Here is a 14,874-nt window from a genome sequence, read left to right as displayed (position 1 = left end):
CGACTCATCCTCATCCACAATGTCACCGAAGCTCGACGTCATCAAAGCTCCCTCGTTCACCGCCGCTGATCAGTCTCAAACTCATGCCGCCAGCCGCAAGCCACCGCTGCCGCCCATCTCTCTATTCTCTTTGCTGTGATTGGGGTTTTTTTTTATTTTTTTTTTTTATGTATTTTCATATGGGTTTGGTGGCTGTGGTGGTGGTGGTTGATTTTGGCTATGGTAGTGGTGGTGAATGATTTTGACAGTTTTGTGGATTTTGGCTATGAGTTTTGTGGTTTATGGTTGTGGTTGTGGCAGTTGTAGTGGGTTGTGGTTGTCAAGGTTAATGGTTTGTGGTAACTGGAGTCTGGCGGTGATGGGGTTGCGATTGAGGTTATGGTTTTTTTTTTTTTTTTTTCTATGTTGTGTTGTGATTGCCAAAATAGAGTGGTGGTTGTGACTAGTGGTGGTGGATGTAGTTGTCGCTGTGACTGATGGTAGAGGTAGTTGTGGTTGGTACTATAGATGTTTTTTTTGGTAGTGAGATATATTATTTTATTACAGTGATTATATTATTTTATTGTGATATTTATATTATTTTATTATATTAAAAACTAAAATAGATCTACTATTATAGTCAATAGTGTATGTATAAATAAAATAACTTTTATTAACACTAAATAGTTAAAATTATAAATCCATGCTCTAAAAACCAACTCATCAAACTGAAGCAAACAATAAGAAATGGATGTGCTCAAGCTCGAATCCAAATGGGTCTCCACCATAGCCAGTATATGGATCCAATGCACAAGTGGCTCTCTCTACACCTTCTCCATCTACTCAGTTCTAAAATTAACCCAAGCCTACGACCAATCCATGCTCGACACCGTGTCTGTCTTCAAAGACATAGGCGCCAATGCCGGCGTCCTCTCCGGCCTCCTCTACTCCTCCGCCACTATAGCTAATCACCGACGCCGTACTGGGCTGTGGCTAGTCCACCTAGCAGGCGCAGTTCAATGCTTTTTGGGGTATTTCCTGATGTGGGCCTCCGTTGTTGGGCTGATTCCTCGGCCTCCCATGGCGGCCATGTGCTTGTTCATGTTGGTGGCGGCTAACGCGCAGAGCTTCTTTAACACTGCTAATGTGGTCACTGGGGTTAGGAACTTTCCTAATTATAGTGGCACTATTGTTGGCATTATGAAGGTACGTCGTTAAACTTTTGAGTTATTTTTTTGACGGGTTTTTATCAGTGGCGACGCCACGTCTAAGTCAGGGTGTTCCCAGGAACACCCTGACTTGAAAAAAATCAAAAAAAAAAATTTATAATTAATCTTAATTAGGAACACCCTGATCACAAAATTAGGAACACCCTCATTAACAAAATTAGGAACACCCTCAAATTAAAAAAAAAAAAAAAAAAAAAAAAAAATCTGTTCTACTTCCAAGCAAAAAAAAAAAAAAAGCCCAAAAAAAATTTGAACTAAAATCTGAAAAAAAAAAAAAAAAAAAAAAAAAAAAAAAAAAAAAAAAAAAAAAAGGTAATAGAGCAATCCCACGGCAAGCCAAGCCCACGGCGAGCCCAATAGATTACACAGGTTACAGGTAGCCCGTAGCCCACGGATTCTCCCAAAAAAAAAAAAACACAAACAGAGAACTTCAATCAACCCACGCCACGGTCACTTCACTGCCAGAGAAATCAGAAACCAAACCCCAAACCCCAATACAAGCAGTCCATCAGCAAAGTTAGTGTTTATCTCAAAAAAAAAAAAAAAAGCTCCCAATACAGAGAAAACAAAAAAAACCCCACCATACATTGATACACTGCCCACCGCCCACGGACCGTCGCCGTCGTCGAAGATCAGTGCTTGCCGCTCGCCGCTTGCCGCCTCGCCCTCATCGCAGTCTTGCAGTGGTCACCGTCACAGATCGCAGTCGTCGCCGTCGCAGATCGTAGTCTCGCCACTCGGACCTCGGTGCTCGCCGCTCGCCGCTCGGATCTCGGTGCTCGCCGTCGCCGGTCGGACCTCGTGCTGGATATTTCTCTCTTTACTCTTTTTCTCTCTTTTTCTCTAAGTCTCTCAGTTTCTCTCTTCTCTTTGTAAAACTGAAATGAACTCTCTCTCTCTCTCTCTTTACTCTTGACTTTAATACCGGTTACACACTCTCTCTCTCTACAATGATTATATAATTTATATGCTTTTCAGCTTTTGCCTGCTTTTTTTTTTTTCTTTTCTTTTTGAATTTGTCCTTATCTATCCTATTGGTCAGTGTGTTGGTGTAATGGTGTTGGTGAACACCATTACACCAACACACAGACCAATAGTATTAGGACAAATTTAAAAAGACAAAAAAAAAAAAAAAAAAAAAGCAAAAGCAAGCAATTGGTCAGATTGGCTGACCGAATTGCTTGCATTTGCCCCTTTTTCTTTTTTTTTTCTTTTTTTGAATTTGGCCTTATCTTCCCTGTTGCTTGTTGGTGTTGGTTTTTGTGTAACGTGTGTTGCAATGTTGGTGTCGGTCAATGTGTTAGTAATATATTAATTGTCTTTTAGTGTGAAGTAAATTGTTTATTGTGATTGTGAAATTTTTTGATTGGCAGGTTATTGTTTGTGATTGTTGATTAGCAGTGTAATGTACTACACATTATACTGTTTTAATTATTGTAATGCACATAGAATGTGTAACGTGCATAAGACAAATAAAAACAAACAAATATAATAAATTAAAGTAGTATAATTAATAACAAAAAATTAAATCAATATAGTTTATTGTTATGCTAAATAACAATAATTAAAGCTATATAATTAAATTAACTAATACATTATAAAAGACAAATAAATTAAATTATGTTAAGTTAAATAACAATTAATAATTTTATAATTAATGCAAGAATAATAATTTCAAATAAACTTATAGTTTCTTGTTTATTATTTTGCTAGAATTATGGACAAATATTTGATAAGAAAACCACGTACCCAAGATTCATCTCCTGTGCAAAATTCATCTCCTGTGCAAGATTCATTTCCTGTGCAAGATTCATCTACATCTTCTAAGCGAATTCGTATTGACTTTAATTTAGAAAATCTTCCTTCAGATCTTGGGCTACGACAAAAGATATCATCTTATCATCCTAATAATCATGATGAAATTAGAAGATATTATTTAACAAAAGGCCCTTGTCAACCAGTTGTTCAGGATTACCCTGTATCATATTTTTCTAGAAAGCCCCGTAAATTTAGATCGGAATGGTATAAAAATAGAAAGTGGTTGGAATATAGTATAGACAAAGATGCGGCATTATGTTTTTATTGCTACCTATTTGGGCAANTTATATATTTTATTGTGATATTTATATTATTTTATTATATTAAAAACTAAAATAGATCTACTATTATAGTCAATAGTGTATGTATAAATAAAATAACTTTTATTAACACTAAATAGTTAAAATTATAAATCCATGCTCTAAAAACCAACTCATCAAACTGAAGCAAACAATAAGAAATGGATGTGCTCAAGCTCGAATCCAAATGGGTCTCCACCATAGCCAGTATATGGATCCAATGCACAAGTGGCTCTCTCTACACCTTCTCCATCTACTCAGTTCTAAAATTAACCCAAGCCTACGACCAATCCATGCTCGACACCGTGTCTGTCTTCAAAGACATAGGCGCCAATGCCGGCGTCCTCTCCGGCCTCCTCTACTCCTCCGCCACTATAGCTAATCACCGACGCCGTACTGGGCTGTGGCTAGTCCACCTAGCAGGCGCAGTTCAATGCTTTTTGGGGTATTTCCTGATGTGGGCCTCCGTTGTTGGGCTGATTCCTCGGCCTCCCATGGCGGCCATGTGCTTGTTCATGTTGGTGGCGGCTAACGCGCAGAGCTTCTTTAACACTGCTAATGTGGTCACTGGGGTTAGGAACTTTCCTAATTATAGTGGCACTATTGTTGGCATTATGAAGGTACGTCGTTAAACTTTTGAGTTATTTTTTTGACGGGTTTTTATCAGTGGCGACGCCACGTCTAAGTCAGGGTGTTCCCAGGAACACCCTGACTTGAAAAAAATCAAAAAAAAAAATTTATAATTAATCTTAATTAGGAACACCCTGATCACAAAATTAGGAACACCCTCATTAACAAAATTAGGAACACCCTCAAATTAAAAAAAAAAAAAAAAAAAAAAAAAAATCTGTTCTACTTCCAAGCAAAAAAAAAAAAAAAGCCCAAAAAAAATTTGAACTAAAATCTGAAAAAAAAAAAAAAAAAAAAAAAAAAAAAAAAAAAAAAAAAAAAAAGGTAATAGAGCAATCCCACGGCAAGCCAAGCCCACGGCGAGCCCAATAGATTACACAGGTTACAGGTAGCCCGTAGCCCACGGATTCTCCCAAAAAAAAAAAAACACAAACAGAGAACTTCAATCAACCCACGCCACGGTCACTTCACTGCCAGAGAAATCAGAAACCAAACCCCAAACCCCAATACAAGCAGTCCATCAGCAAAGTTAGTGTTTATCTCAAAAAAAAAAAAAAAAGCTCCCAATACAGAGAAAACAAAAACAAACCCCACCATACATTGATACACTGCCCACCGCCCACGGACCGTCGCCGTCGTCGAAGATCAGTGCTTGCCGCTCGCCGCTTGCCGCCTCGCCCTCATCGCAGTCTTGCAGTGGTCACCGTCACAGATCGCAGTCGTCGCCGTCGCAGATCGTAGTCTCGCCACTCGGACCTCGGTGCTCGCCGCTCGCCGCTCGGATCTCGGTGCTCGCCGTCGCCGGTCGGACCTCGTGCTGGATATTTCTCTCTTTACTCTTTTTCTCTCTTTTTCTCTAAGTCTCTCAGTTTCTCTCTTCTCTTTGTAAAACTGAAATGAACTCTCTCTCTCTCTCTCTTTACTCTTGACTTTAATACCGGTTACACACTCTCTCTCTCTACAATGATTATATAATTTATATGCTTTTCAGCTTTTGCCTGCTTTTTTTTTTTTCTTTTCTTTTTGAATTTGTCCTTATCTATCCTATTGGTCAGTGTGTTGGTGTAATGGTGTTGGTGAACACCATTACACCAACACACAGACCAATAGTATTAGGACAAATTTAAAAGACAAAAAAAAAAAAAAAAAAAAAGCAAAAGCAAGCAATTGGTCAGATTGGCTGACCGAATTGCTTGCATTTGCCCCTTTTTCTTTTTTTTTTCTTTTTTTGAATTTGGCCTTATCTTCCCTGTTGCTTGTTGGTGTTGGTTTTTGTGTAACGTGTGTTGCAATGTTGGTGTCGGTCAATGTGTTAGTAATATATTAATTGTCTTTTAGTGTGAAGTAAATTGTTTATTGTGATTGTGAAATTTTTTGATTGGCAGGTTATTGTTTGTGATTGTTGATTAGCAGTGTAATGTACTACACATTATACTGTTTTAATTATTGTAATGCACATAGAATGTGTAACGTGCATAAGACAAATAAAAACAAACAAATATAATAAATTAAAGTAGTATAATTAATAACAAAAAAATTAAATCAATATAGTTTATTGTTATGCTAAATAACAATAATTAAAGCTATATAATTAAATTAACTAATACATTATAAAAGACAAATAAATTAAATTATGTTAAGTTAAATAACAATTAATAATTTTATAATTAATGCAAGAATAATAATTTCAAATAAACTTATAGTTTCTTGTTTATTATTTTGCTAGAATTATGGACAAATATTTGATAAGAAAACCACGTACCCAAGATTCATCTCCTGTGCAAAATTCATCTCCTGTGCAAGATTCATTTCCTGTGCAAGATTCATCTACATCTTCTAAGCGAATTCGTATTGACTTTAATTTAGAAAATCTTCCTTCAGATCTTGGGCTACGACAAAAGATATCATCTTATCATCCTAATAATCATGATGAAATTAGAAGATATTATTTAACAAAAGGCCCTTGTCAACCAGTTGTTCAGGATTACCCTGTATCATATTTTTCTAGAAAGCCCCGTAAATTTAGATCGGAATGGTATAAAAATAGAAAGTGGTTGGAATATAGTATAGACAAAGATGCGGCATTTTGTTTTTATTGCTACCTATTTGGGCAAGATGTTGGTAAGCAGGAGGGAGGGGAGACTTTTGAAATGAAGGGATTCAAACTTTGGAATCAAGTTGTAAAGTTAGATTCCCATGTTGGAGAAGTTAATAGTGCTCATAACCAAGCTGTCAAGAAGAGTGAAGATCTACAGAAGGAAAAGCAACACATTCAAAATGTTTTTGTTAAGCAATCAAAACAAGATAAAACTGAATATCGGATTCAATTAAATGCAATAGTTGATTGCGTAAAATTCCTTTTATGCCGAGGATTAGCTTTTCGTGGTCACGATGAATCTCAAGGTTCAAGTGATAGAGGAAACTTCCTTGAGCTCTTAAAATTTTTGGGGGATCACAATGAATCTATCAATCAAGTGTTGCAAAATTCTTGGAAAAATTGCAAGCTTACCCACTCTGATATTCAAAAAGACATGGTGAATGCAATTGCACGTGAAACATCCAAAGTCATCATCAACGATCTTGACAATGGGTTCTTTTCAATATTAGTTGATGAGTCACGTGATATCTCAGTGAAAGAACAAACGGCCCTCGTTCTTCGTTATGTGAACAAAGAAGGAATTATTATAGAGCGGTTCCTTGGTATTGTACATGTTGCAAGTACCACTGCTTTGTCACTCAAGCATGCTATTGAAGGTTTACTTTGTGAACATAATTTGAGTTTGTCGAACCTACGTGGGCAAGGTTATGACGGGGCTAGTAATATGCAAGATGATATCAATGGACTCAAAACTTTAATTTTGAAAGAGAACAAGTCAGCATTTTATGTCCATTGTTTTGCTCATCAACTTCAATTGACACTTGTTGCTATTGCTAAAAATCACATTAACATTGCTGAATTTTTTTATGTGGTTAGTAATTTAGTAACTATTGTTGGAGGCTCTTGTAAGAGACGAGATGCTCTTCGAGATGCACAATTTGCCAAAATTAAAGAAGATTTAGAGAATGGTGTACGTAGAAGTGGGCAAGGTTTGAATCAAGAGACAAATCTTAAACGTCCTGGTGATATACGTTGGGGATCATATTATGGGACTATTTTGAACTTAATTTTGATGTTCTCTGCTGTTGTTGATGTATTAGAGATTATTGAAGAAAATGGCCTCTCCGACCAAAAAGTTGAAGCTCGATCTATTATGAGGGCAATTCTAACTTTTGAATTTGTCTTTGCTCTACACTTGATGAAAAATATTTTAGAAATCACAAATGAGTTGTCAATAGCATTGCAAAAAAAAAATCAAGATATAGTAAATGCTCTGGATCTTGTTAAAGTGTCTAAGCAATGGTTGCAAGTGATGAGAGATGATGGATAGGCATCTTTATTGGTTGAAGTATCTTTATTTTGCAACTCACATGTTATTCCTATCTTGGACATGGAAGCGATGTTTGTAGTTAGTGGGAGGTCGAGACGCAACACCCAAAAAAATTCAAATTTACATCATTATCGTGTTGAGCTATTTTGCACAGTCATAGATATGCAACTTCAAGAGCTTAACAACCGCTTTTCTGAGGTGAATACCGATTTGCTACTTTGTATGGCTTGCTTGGATCCAAGTAATTCATTTGTAGCTTTCGATAAGGAAAAATTGATACGTCTAGCTAAGTTCTATCCCTCTGATTTTCTTGGGACAGATATTTTGGCACTTGACTCTCAACTGCAGAATTACATTTTTGATATGCGCAGCAATGACTTCTTTTTAGAGCTTCAAGGAGTTAGTGAACTTGCTGAAAAGTTAGTAAGCACAAGGAAGCACGAGACTTATCCATTAGTCTATTTGCTTGTGAAGCTTGCTTTGACCCTTCCAGTTGCTACTGCAACGGTAGAAAGAAGTTTTCAGCAATGAAGTATATAAAGAATGAACTGCGCAATCGAATGGGAGATCAATTGATGAATGATTGTTTAGTTGTGTATATTGAAAAGGATATAGCTTGTAGTATTGATAATGAGACTATTATGCAACGATTTCAAACGATGAAAACTCGTAGAAGGCAATTGTAAATTTTATGTATTTGTGTATTTTCTGATTGTTGTTGTTGTCAATATAAATTTTTTTTTTTTATTAGATTGTATAATTTATGCTTGTTGAGGAACACCCTGAAAATTTTTTCTGAAGTCGCCACTGGTTTTTATTGGATCTTATATGAATTTACTGCTAACATTACTTTATTATTGTCTGTCATGGCAATTTGTTACCTTGACAATCGTAAAATATTTCGTGAAAATTGTCAGGACTTCATACTTATTGTTAAATTTTTAATGTCAAGCTTTTTAATATTTTGCATGGTGTAAGTTTTCCCCTTTTGTGATGAATGATCAATGATTATATAATTTGTACTAGGTACTATGTCATGTTCAGCTTTTCATGTTATAATTTTTAAACTATTCATGTTGGACCTGTACCCATACATGTGTCCATGTTTCTTAGCATGTGTATGTCAGTATGTGTCAATGCGGTAGGCAATTTAGTTTGTAGAAAAAAATGTATCAAAGGCAACGCTTATATTCATTGATATAAGAATTACGCTTTTTCTTATGAGATTTGAATTTTTAGGCAATTATGGTAATGCTCCTTCCCATTTTGTTAGAAAATTCAATTTTTTTAAGAGGCATCTTAATTTATTGTCATGGATTTCAAAAGTACTTAAATAAACATAATAGAAAAGAGATATCAACTTTTCAAATGAAGTAGATTGTAAATTGAGAGAGTTGTTAATATTCTGTCTATTAACTTTTCAAAAATATCATCTTTTAGTACATCTGGAAATGCAATAGAAGACCAATTAAACGAGAGCCAGACAGACGAAGTAGTTTTTTTAGCTTTATTATTTGGTGTTACTTGAAAAATATTGCAATGAAAATATGTGGAGTTTTTGCTGCCAACTGACTTACCTGTCTTCTGCATTCAGACCAACATCCAATTCTGAAACAGCATCACTGATGATAGGGAGGGGTTTTCTTTTCACCATTTATTGTTTCTACTTTCTACAAGTGCTTTTATAGTATTTTATCCAATGATTAGTTAAGAGGAATGCTTAGGGGAGTGGAAGCTTTACTAACAAAAAAACTTACAAACCGACATGCTTGCTAAGTTGCCAATAAGCCGTGCAAATCATATGGGCCACCGATTTGAGATATGGAATGCATAAATGTTCCGTACCACACTCTAGAAGCGATAATCCCGCATCTCAAATGAGTGGTAAGTCCCACCATGAATTGAATTAGTGAAATCCACTGTTACATGAAAGGAGGGAGAAAATACTTGACAAGTTCAAGTTTCTAATCAAATGGTATTAATGTTTGTTGCTCCACATCACTCATCTCCTAACCCTTTTTGAGATCTAAGCTTGTGAAAAGCAGTTCACCTTCCTAACAGGTCTTATGTCATATCTTACGCCATTGTTACTGTTTGAGTTTGAAGTTAATTTCTTATTGGATTGTTAGGAGCAAGGACTTAAGTTTGGATATTGAAAATAATTCTCATCTATTGCTAGGGTTTTCTTGGTTTAAGTCGAGCAATTTTAATTCAAGTATATGAGACAATATTCACCAACAAGCCTACATCCTATCTTCTGATGCTGGCACTGTTGCCTACTATTAATACTTTGTTGCTCATGTGGTGTGTGAGAATCAACAACACCAATGAAGGAGATGAAAAGAAACACTTAGATTCTTTCTCATTGATTGCACTGGTCATTGCTGCTTATCTTATGGCCATTATAATATTAGAGCACATTTTGTTTTTTCAATTTACAATACGTGTCACTGCATTTGTGCTGCTCATGCTGCTGCTTGCCTCACCTATTTGCATAGCAATTAGAGCTCATCAAAGAGATTCTGATAGGATTTCACTGACTCTCGCTATTGAGAGGGACCAACTAACGGATGATCCCAACCAGCTGGTTGCTGAGAAGATATAAGCGAGGCAAGATTCTGCTGGGTATCGCTATTTGCCCAGCAGTACTGATCAAGAGATGGATAATAATGATAGGACTTTACAGGCAGAACAAAATCTCAATCTGTTGCAAGCAATGCGCACTGTATACTTCTGGACTTTATTCCTTGCCATGGCTTGTGGTATGGGCTCAGGACTTGCTGCAGTGAATAACGTCAGCCAGACAGGAGGATCTCTTGGATCATCAGCTATGAGACAGGTACTTTGGTTTCTTTGTGGAGCATTTGGAATTTTCTTGGCTGTTTTGGAGCAGGCTACGTATCAGATTATTTTTTGCACTCAAGAGGATGTGCAAGGCCATTGTTCATGGTCATCATGCTAGCAGTCATGAGCATTGGTAATTTAGTGATTGCTTCTGGTTTGCCTGGTGCTCTATATGCTGGCTCAGTCTTGGTGGGTGTTTGTTATGGTTCTCAATAGTCACTAATAGTCACTAATGCCCACTATCACTTCTGAGATATTTGGCGTGGTTCATACGGGTACCATATTCAATACAATTACCATAGCAAGTCCTGTTGGATCTTATATATTTTCTGTGAGAGTTGTTGGTTATATATATGACAAAGAAGCATCAGCAGCTGGCAAAACATGCACTGGAACTCAATGCTTCATGTTATCTTTTCTTATCATGGCATCTGCTACTCTTTTGGGGTCTCTTGCTGCCTTGGGGTTGTCCTTTCGGACAAAAAGTTTCTATAATAAAGTTATACTCAGAAGACTAATACATTCTTTGAGGAGATAAAGAGTAGAGGATTGTAAAATACTTTGAAGGAGTCAAGTGCTTCTGTTCAGTGAGTAAAAGTGGTAAATCATAAATGCCAAAGTGCTCTCTCTTTCTTTCTAGTTGCTTCTTGTAACATAACATGTTCATTGTTGTATTCTCTACATGTTGATATGTGTGTAAGAGCTTGCTTGGCCTTTCTAGGTAGAAGAGGGAGTCAACTCCGTCATTTTTATCTTTTTTTTTTGGAGGTTACACACACACACCTGCGCATTGGGTCTTGAACTCACTACCTCAACCTTCATCCCATTATTACCCCAAGTAACCCTTCCTCATTTCTATTATATGCCTCCAGTTTCAATCCGTGACTTCTTTGGTTGCTTCTCCTCTTTTGCTTCCATTGACGTATTAAGTGTTCATCGTGTCCCATTAAGTTGGAAGTCCCTTCATATCCCCTTGTGTCATAAGAATGTTTCCCACCAAACAGTTGGTTTGGGTTATGAATCTGGTTTAGTTTACTTTGTGTTTGTCCCACAAATTTTATTGTTTTTTCCCTCTTGCACCACGATATGATTTATTTGTGTTTAACCTAGATCTGAAAAATTATCTAAGTAATCACTTGGTTAATAAATTAGGTTAAACAATCTGGTTTTCTAAACGAACTCTCACAGTGCTAAATTAAGTTCTTTGAAGCAACTGGTGAGTGGTTTTTTCTGTTTTTAAGGAACACAGTGGTAGGATTTGAGTTATCTAGTGTAGGAGTCTTCCTGGGTTTCCTCTATGCTGCTTGTTTTTAGTGTTGAATATGCAACTTATTTACACTTTTTTTTGTCCTCTTATAGTTTATTTGTTTTATACTGGTGTTCTTGTTTTCAATAAAGTATACCCATCCTTAAAAAAATAGAAAAGCTTGGTGTTTTCCAATCCAAAACCTCAAGTGAGCCCATGCTGTGGTCCCTTTCCCTTCACTCTCTCCTCTCTATAGAGACAATAATGTTACCACGTTTTAGTATTAGACTATAAAACTTGGTCTAGTTAATGGTATACAGAATTCAAAAGTATATGAAAGGGCTTTTTAAGTAAACACATGATATTATTCTGCAAGAAAAGAAGAAGTAAATACATGATATTATTAATCATTTTTCGTCTCATCGATCCCTTTCAACAAATTTTCCAAATAAGTACACAAACATTCGCAACACTTGTCGATCCCCCCTTTCAACAAATTTTCCAAATAAGTATACAAACGTTCGCAACACTTGTCGCTTTGGTTAATCTCCCCTTCAGTTGGGACCGGTGGGGTGCTAGGATAACCAGAAAATGGTAGTGAAATGGAATCTATTATATATGAACAGAAGTGTTTGTCATGCAAGGGACCCAGAGCACTAGCAACTCCAGAGGCTGTCTGAATAAGGGTCAGGTAAAGAGCAACGATTGCACCGAAAGTTGAGATACCCACAAGCCAGCTACAGAAATAGTGGTGCACTAATACTCCTCTTTCTCTGGCATACCAAGTATTGTAGTAAGAATTGGTATTGTTCACAACCTCATATAAATAGGACTCATCATTATCCGGAACCACTTCCTTGCAAAGATTGTTGACAAGTTTTGCCACCTCCCTATTGCTCCCCAATGAATGGTAGAGAATCCCTTTATAATGGAGAAGCCCCACATCTTTAGCTGAATTAATGAGTCCATCAAAGAAAAACAAGTATGATGTGACATCTGGATGGCAAAACCGGTGGCATTTCTCATATGCCATCATGTTTCGAAACAAAGTGCCTCTATGATCTTCAATGTATAAAGGAGGAATTATCAGCTTCTTTCCCATATTCAACTTCCACTTCCCGAAGCTTATATCCAATGGACTCTGATGATTTTTAGCTGTGCTAATCTTAACACCAACCTCTTTTAGCTCTGATATGGAGCGCATCATGTCAGTTTGCTTACCTCGTGCATCTTTCTCCGGGAGGTTTGGGAGGATGCTAGAGCGGAAAAGATCAAGAAAATGCTTTCCTTCAAACCCTTTCACTGTAGATTCATCTAAGTTTGGTTGATTTTCTTGTGTACCCGAGTGATTTCTTTGCAAGAGAGGGTTAAAGAAGCGAAGAGCAAGCTCTTGCAATGATGGGGTTGCTTTTGTCGAACTACTGCTATTTGTAATTAACTGGAACAGTTCAGACAAAACAAACAGGGGGAGCTGATTTTCAAGCATGATTAGATCACGACGCAGAGTTGGTAGCATCCACCTTTTGAGTAAGGAACGCTCCTCATCGATTTCCAATTTCTGCTGTGTGAAATTTTGCTTCTGATTGAGCTCTTTGAAGAGTTCAATGATGAAGCAGCCATCTATAAGCATCATCTTAGCAAATTGGCCTTTGCTAAGTTTAACTTCATCACTGTAACAGCGTTGAGCTTTCTCTTCCAACTTTTCCATTGCTTCCATCACGGGCTCTAATTCTACTCCATGCTGCTGTTTTGGATTAAAGAGACGGTGAAAGTATCGCCATTTGAGCTCTTCCATGGCTTGTAGCCGTGGCTCTCCATGGTGGTAAGGACCTATTGAGACAATACTGGGTTCATATGCCTTCTTCTTCACTAGACGCATGTTTGGAGGCACCTTGTAAATGCAGACACAGTTGCTCTCCCCAGGAATTTCATCATTTTTCAACTTCTCTTTGACTGAGGCACACCAATTTAACGTGTGGATAGCATGGGGAGCGCCTGGCCTTATATCATCTGCATTAGCTATTCTTATGGCCACAGAATGAAGTTTCCTTCTGCTGCATAAGATCTTCTGCAAGAGTAGCCTAGTGAGATTGCTACTACCCATTAGAAAAATTGAAATTGATTGAAGGAACAAATTAAAGAACAAACAAGCCAAGCTTCTTTGTGTAGAGTAGGTTGTTAGATCATCATAATATAAAGCACAAGGTCAATGCCAGCTGTATAAGTCTTTTTGTATATTAGAGAAATTGTAAGGGGAGAAATGACAAGGAAAAATCCTCATACAGCCCCCATTTTGGCTTTTATGAAATTCAGAGTCTGTTCGGTAAAGTAGTAAAATAACGTATTTTCAATTTTTAAACAATATTACACACTTTTTCAGTCACGTATTTCAAAATATTATAAATAATATTACTCAAACTTCTTTACCAAACGGGCCCTCAATCTCAGAAAAGTATTTCCGCACCGAAGTTTCTGATATTTTTTCGCACCATCCTCTCTATTTATGGCTTAGGCTGTGTTTGTTTGCCGTAAAATATTTTCCGGAAAATAGATATTTTCCGGAAATGGTATTTTCGGGAAAGGAAAATATTTTCTGAGTGTTTGGCTGCATTATGAAAAATTTTCAAGAAAATATTTTCATGTGTTTGGTTGTATACTGAAAATGCTATTTTCCTACACTTTCTCACATTTTCTTTGCCATTTTCTCAGTTCCCAAACAAATTTTATAATAGAAATTTCAATGTATAAACTTCAAAAAACAAAAATCACAACAACTCCATTCGATCAAATCCACATTCGGTCAAACTGAGAGAGCGAGGACGAGAGAGTGATCAAAAATGGATGGAAAGGGAGACATCGAGTGGATCGGCGCGGTGTGATCGAGTGGAGGCGAGATCGAGCGGCCAGATCAAGCGGCGCGGTGTGATCGGCGCGGTGCTGCGATCGATGGACTGGAGCTCGGGGTTCGCAGGCGACGTCGAAGAGCGTGATGCGATCTCGGTGGGGTGCGATCGTGGGTCGTGGGGTGCGATCGTGGGGTGCGATCGACGGTCGAAGGTCTGGGTTTGGGTCGAAGATCGGTGGGTCGTGGGTCGACGTCGAGTGGCGGTGGGTCGTGGGTCGACGGCGAGTGGCGGTGGATCGTGGGTCTTCTTCCTCGCTCTCTGCTTCCTCGCTCTCTCTCTCTCTCTCTCTCTCTCTCTCTCTCATTTTCCGGAAGTTATTTGAAGGTAAAATGAGAACGGAAATGATTTTCCGTAAACTGAGGGTATTTTCGAAGGTCAACGGAAATGATTTTCCGTTTGACCGAATTTTCCGTCACACCCAAACAGCCTATTTTACGGAAAATGCTTTCCTGAAATTGTTTTCACCCAAAACAAACGGACCCTTAGTCAATGTCT

At 37.5% G+C, this 14,874-nt stretch overlaps 2 protein-coding genes and 1 pseudogene across 2 annotated transcripts; 2 read left to right on the top strand and 1 right to left on the bottom strand.

Annotated features, from left to right (window-relative positions):
• Window positions 1-695: 695 nt before the first annotated feature.
• Window positions 696-1,216, top strand: LOC136061710 (uncharacterized). Its single transcript, XM_065759836.1, has one exon. It carries the CDS (start codon window positions 727-729, stop codon window positions 1,195-1,197), a length of 471 nt encoding a protein of 156 aa, XP_065615908.1. The 5' UTR covers window positions 696-726; the 3' UTR covers window positions 1,198-1,216.
• Window positions 1,217-3,455: 2,239 nt separating this feature from the next.
• Window positions 3,456-11,193, top strand: LOC112037976 (protein NUCLEAR FUSION DEFECTIVE 4-like; annotated as a pseudogene).
• A 644-nt stretch (window positions 11,194-11,837) lies between these two features.
• On the bottom strand, window positions 11,838-13,625 carry LOC112037977 (UPF0481 protein At3g47200). The gene has a single exon (XM_024070786.2). The coding sequence runs from the start codon at window positions 13,575-13,577 to the stop codon at window positions 11,877-11,879; it is 1,701 nt and encodes a 566-aa protein (XP_023926554.1). The 5' UTR covers window positions 13,578-13,625; the 3' UTR covers window positions 11,838-11,876.
• Window positions 13,626-14,874: the final 1,249 nt, after the last annotated feature.

This window comes from Quercus suber, unplaced genomic scaffold (genome assembly GCF_002906115.3).
Source record: "Quercus suber isolate HL8 unplaced genomic scaffold, Cork oak 2.0 scaffold_17, whole genome shotgun sequence".
Taxonomy (NCBI): Eukaryota; Viridiplantae; Streptophyta; class Magnoliopsida; order Fagales; family Fagaceae; genus Quercus; species Quercus suber.
Note: the sequence above shows the minus strand (reverse complement) of the source record. Positions and strands in the feature narration are given on the sequence as shown.

What these genes read in the sequence shown, in the direction of transcription:
- LOC136061710 (XM_065759836.1), top strand. Translation starts at nt 727, where the DNA reads ATGGATGTGCTCAAGCTCGAATCCAAATGGGTCTCCACCATAGCCAGT.
- LOC112037977 (XM_024070786.2), bottom strand. Translation starts at nt 13,577, where the DNA reads ATGGGTAGTAGCAATCTCACTAGGCTACTCTTGCAGAAGATCTTATGC.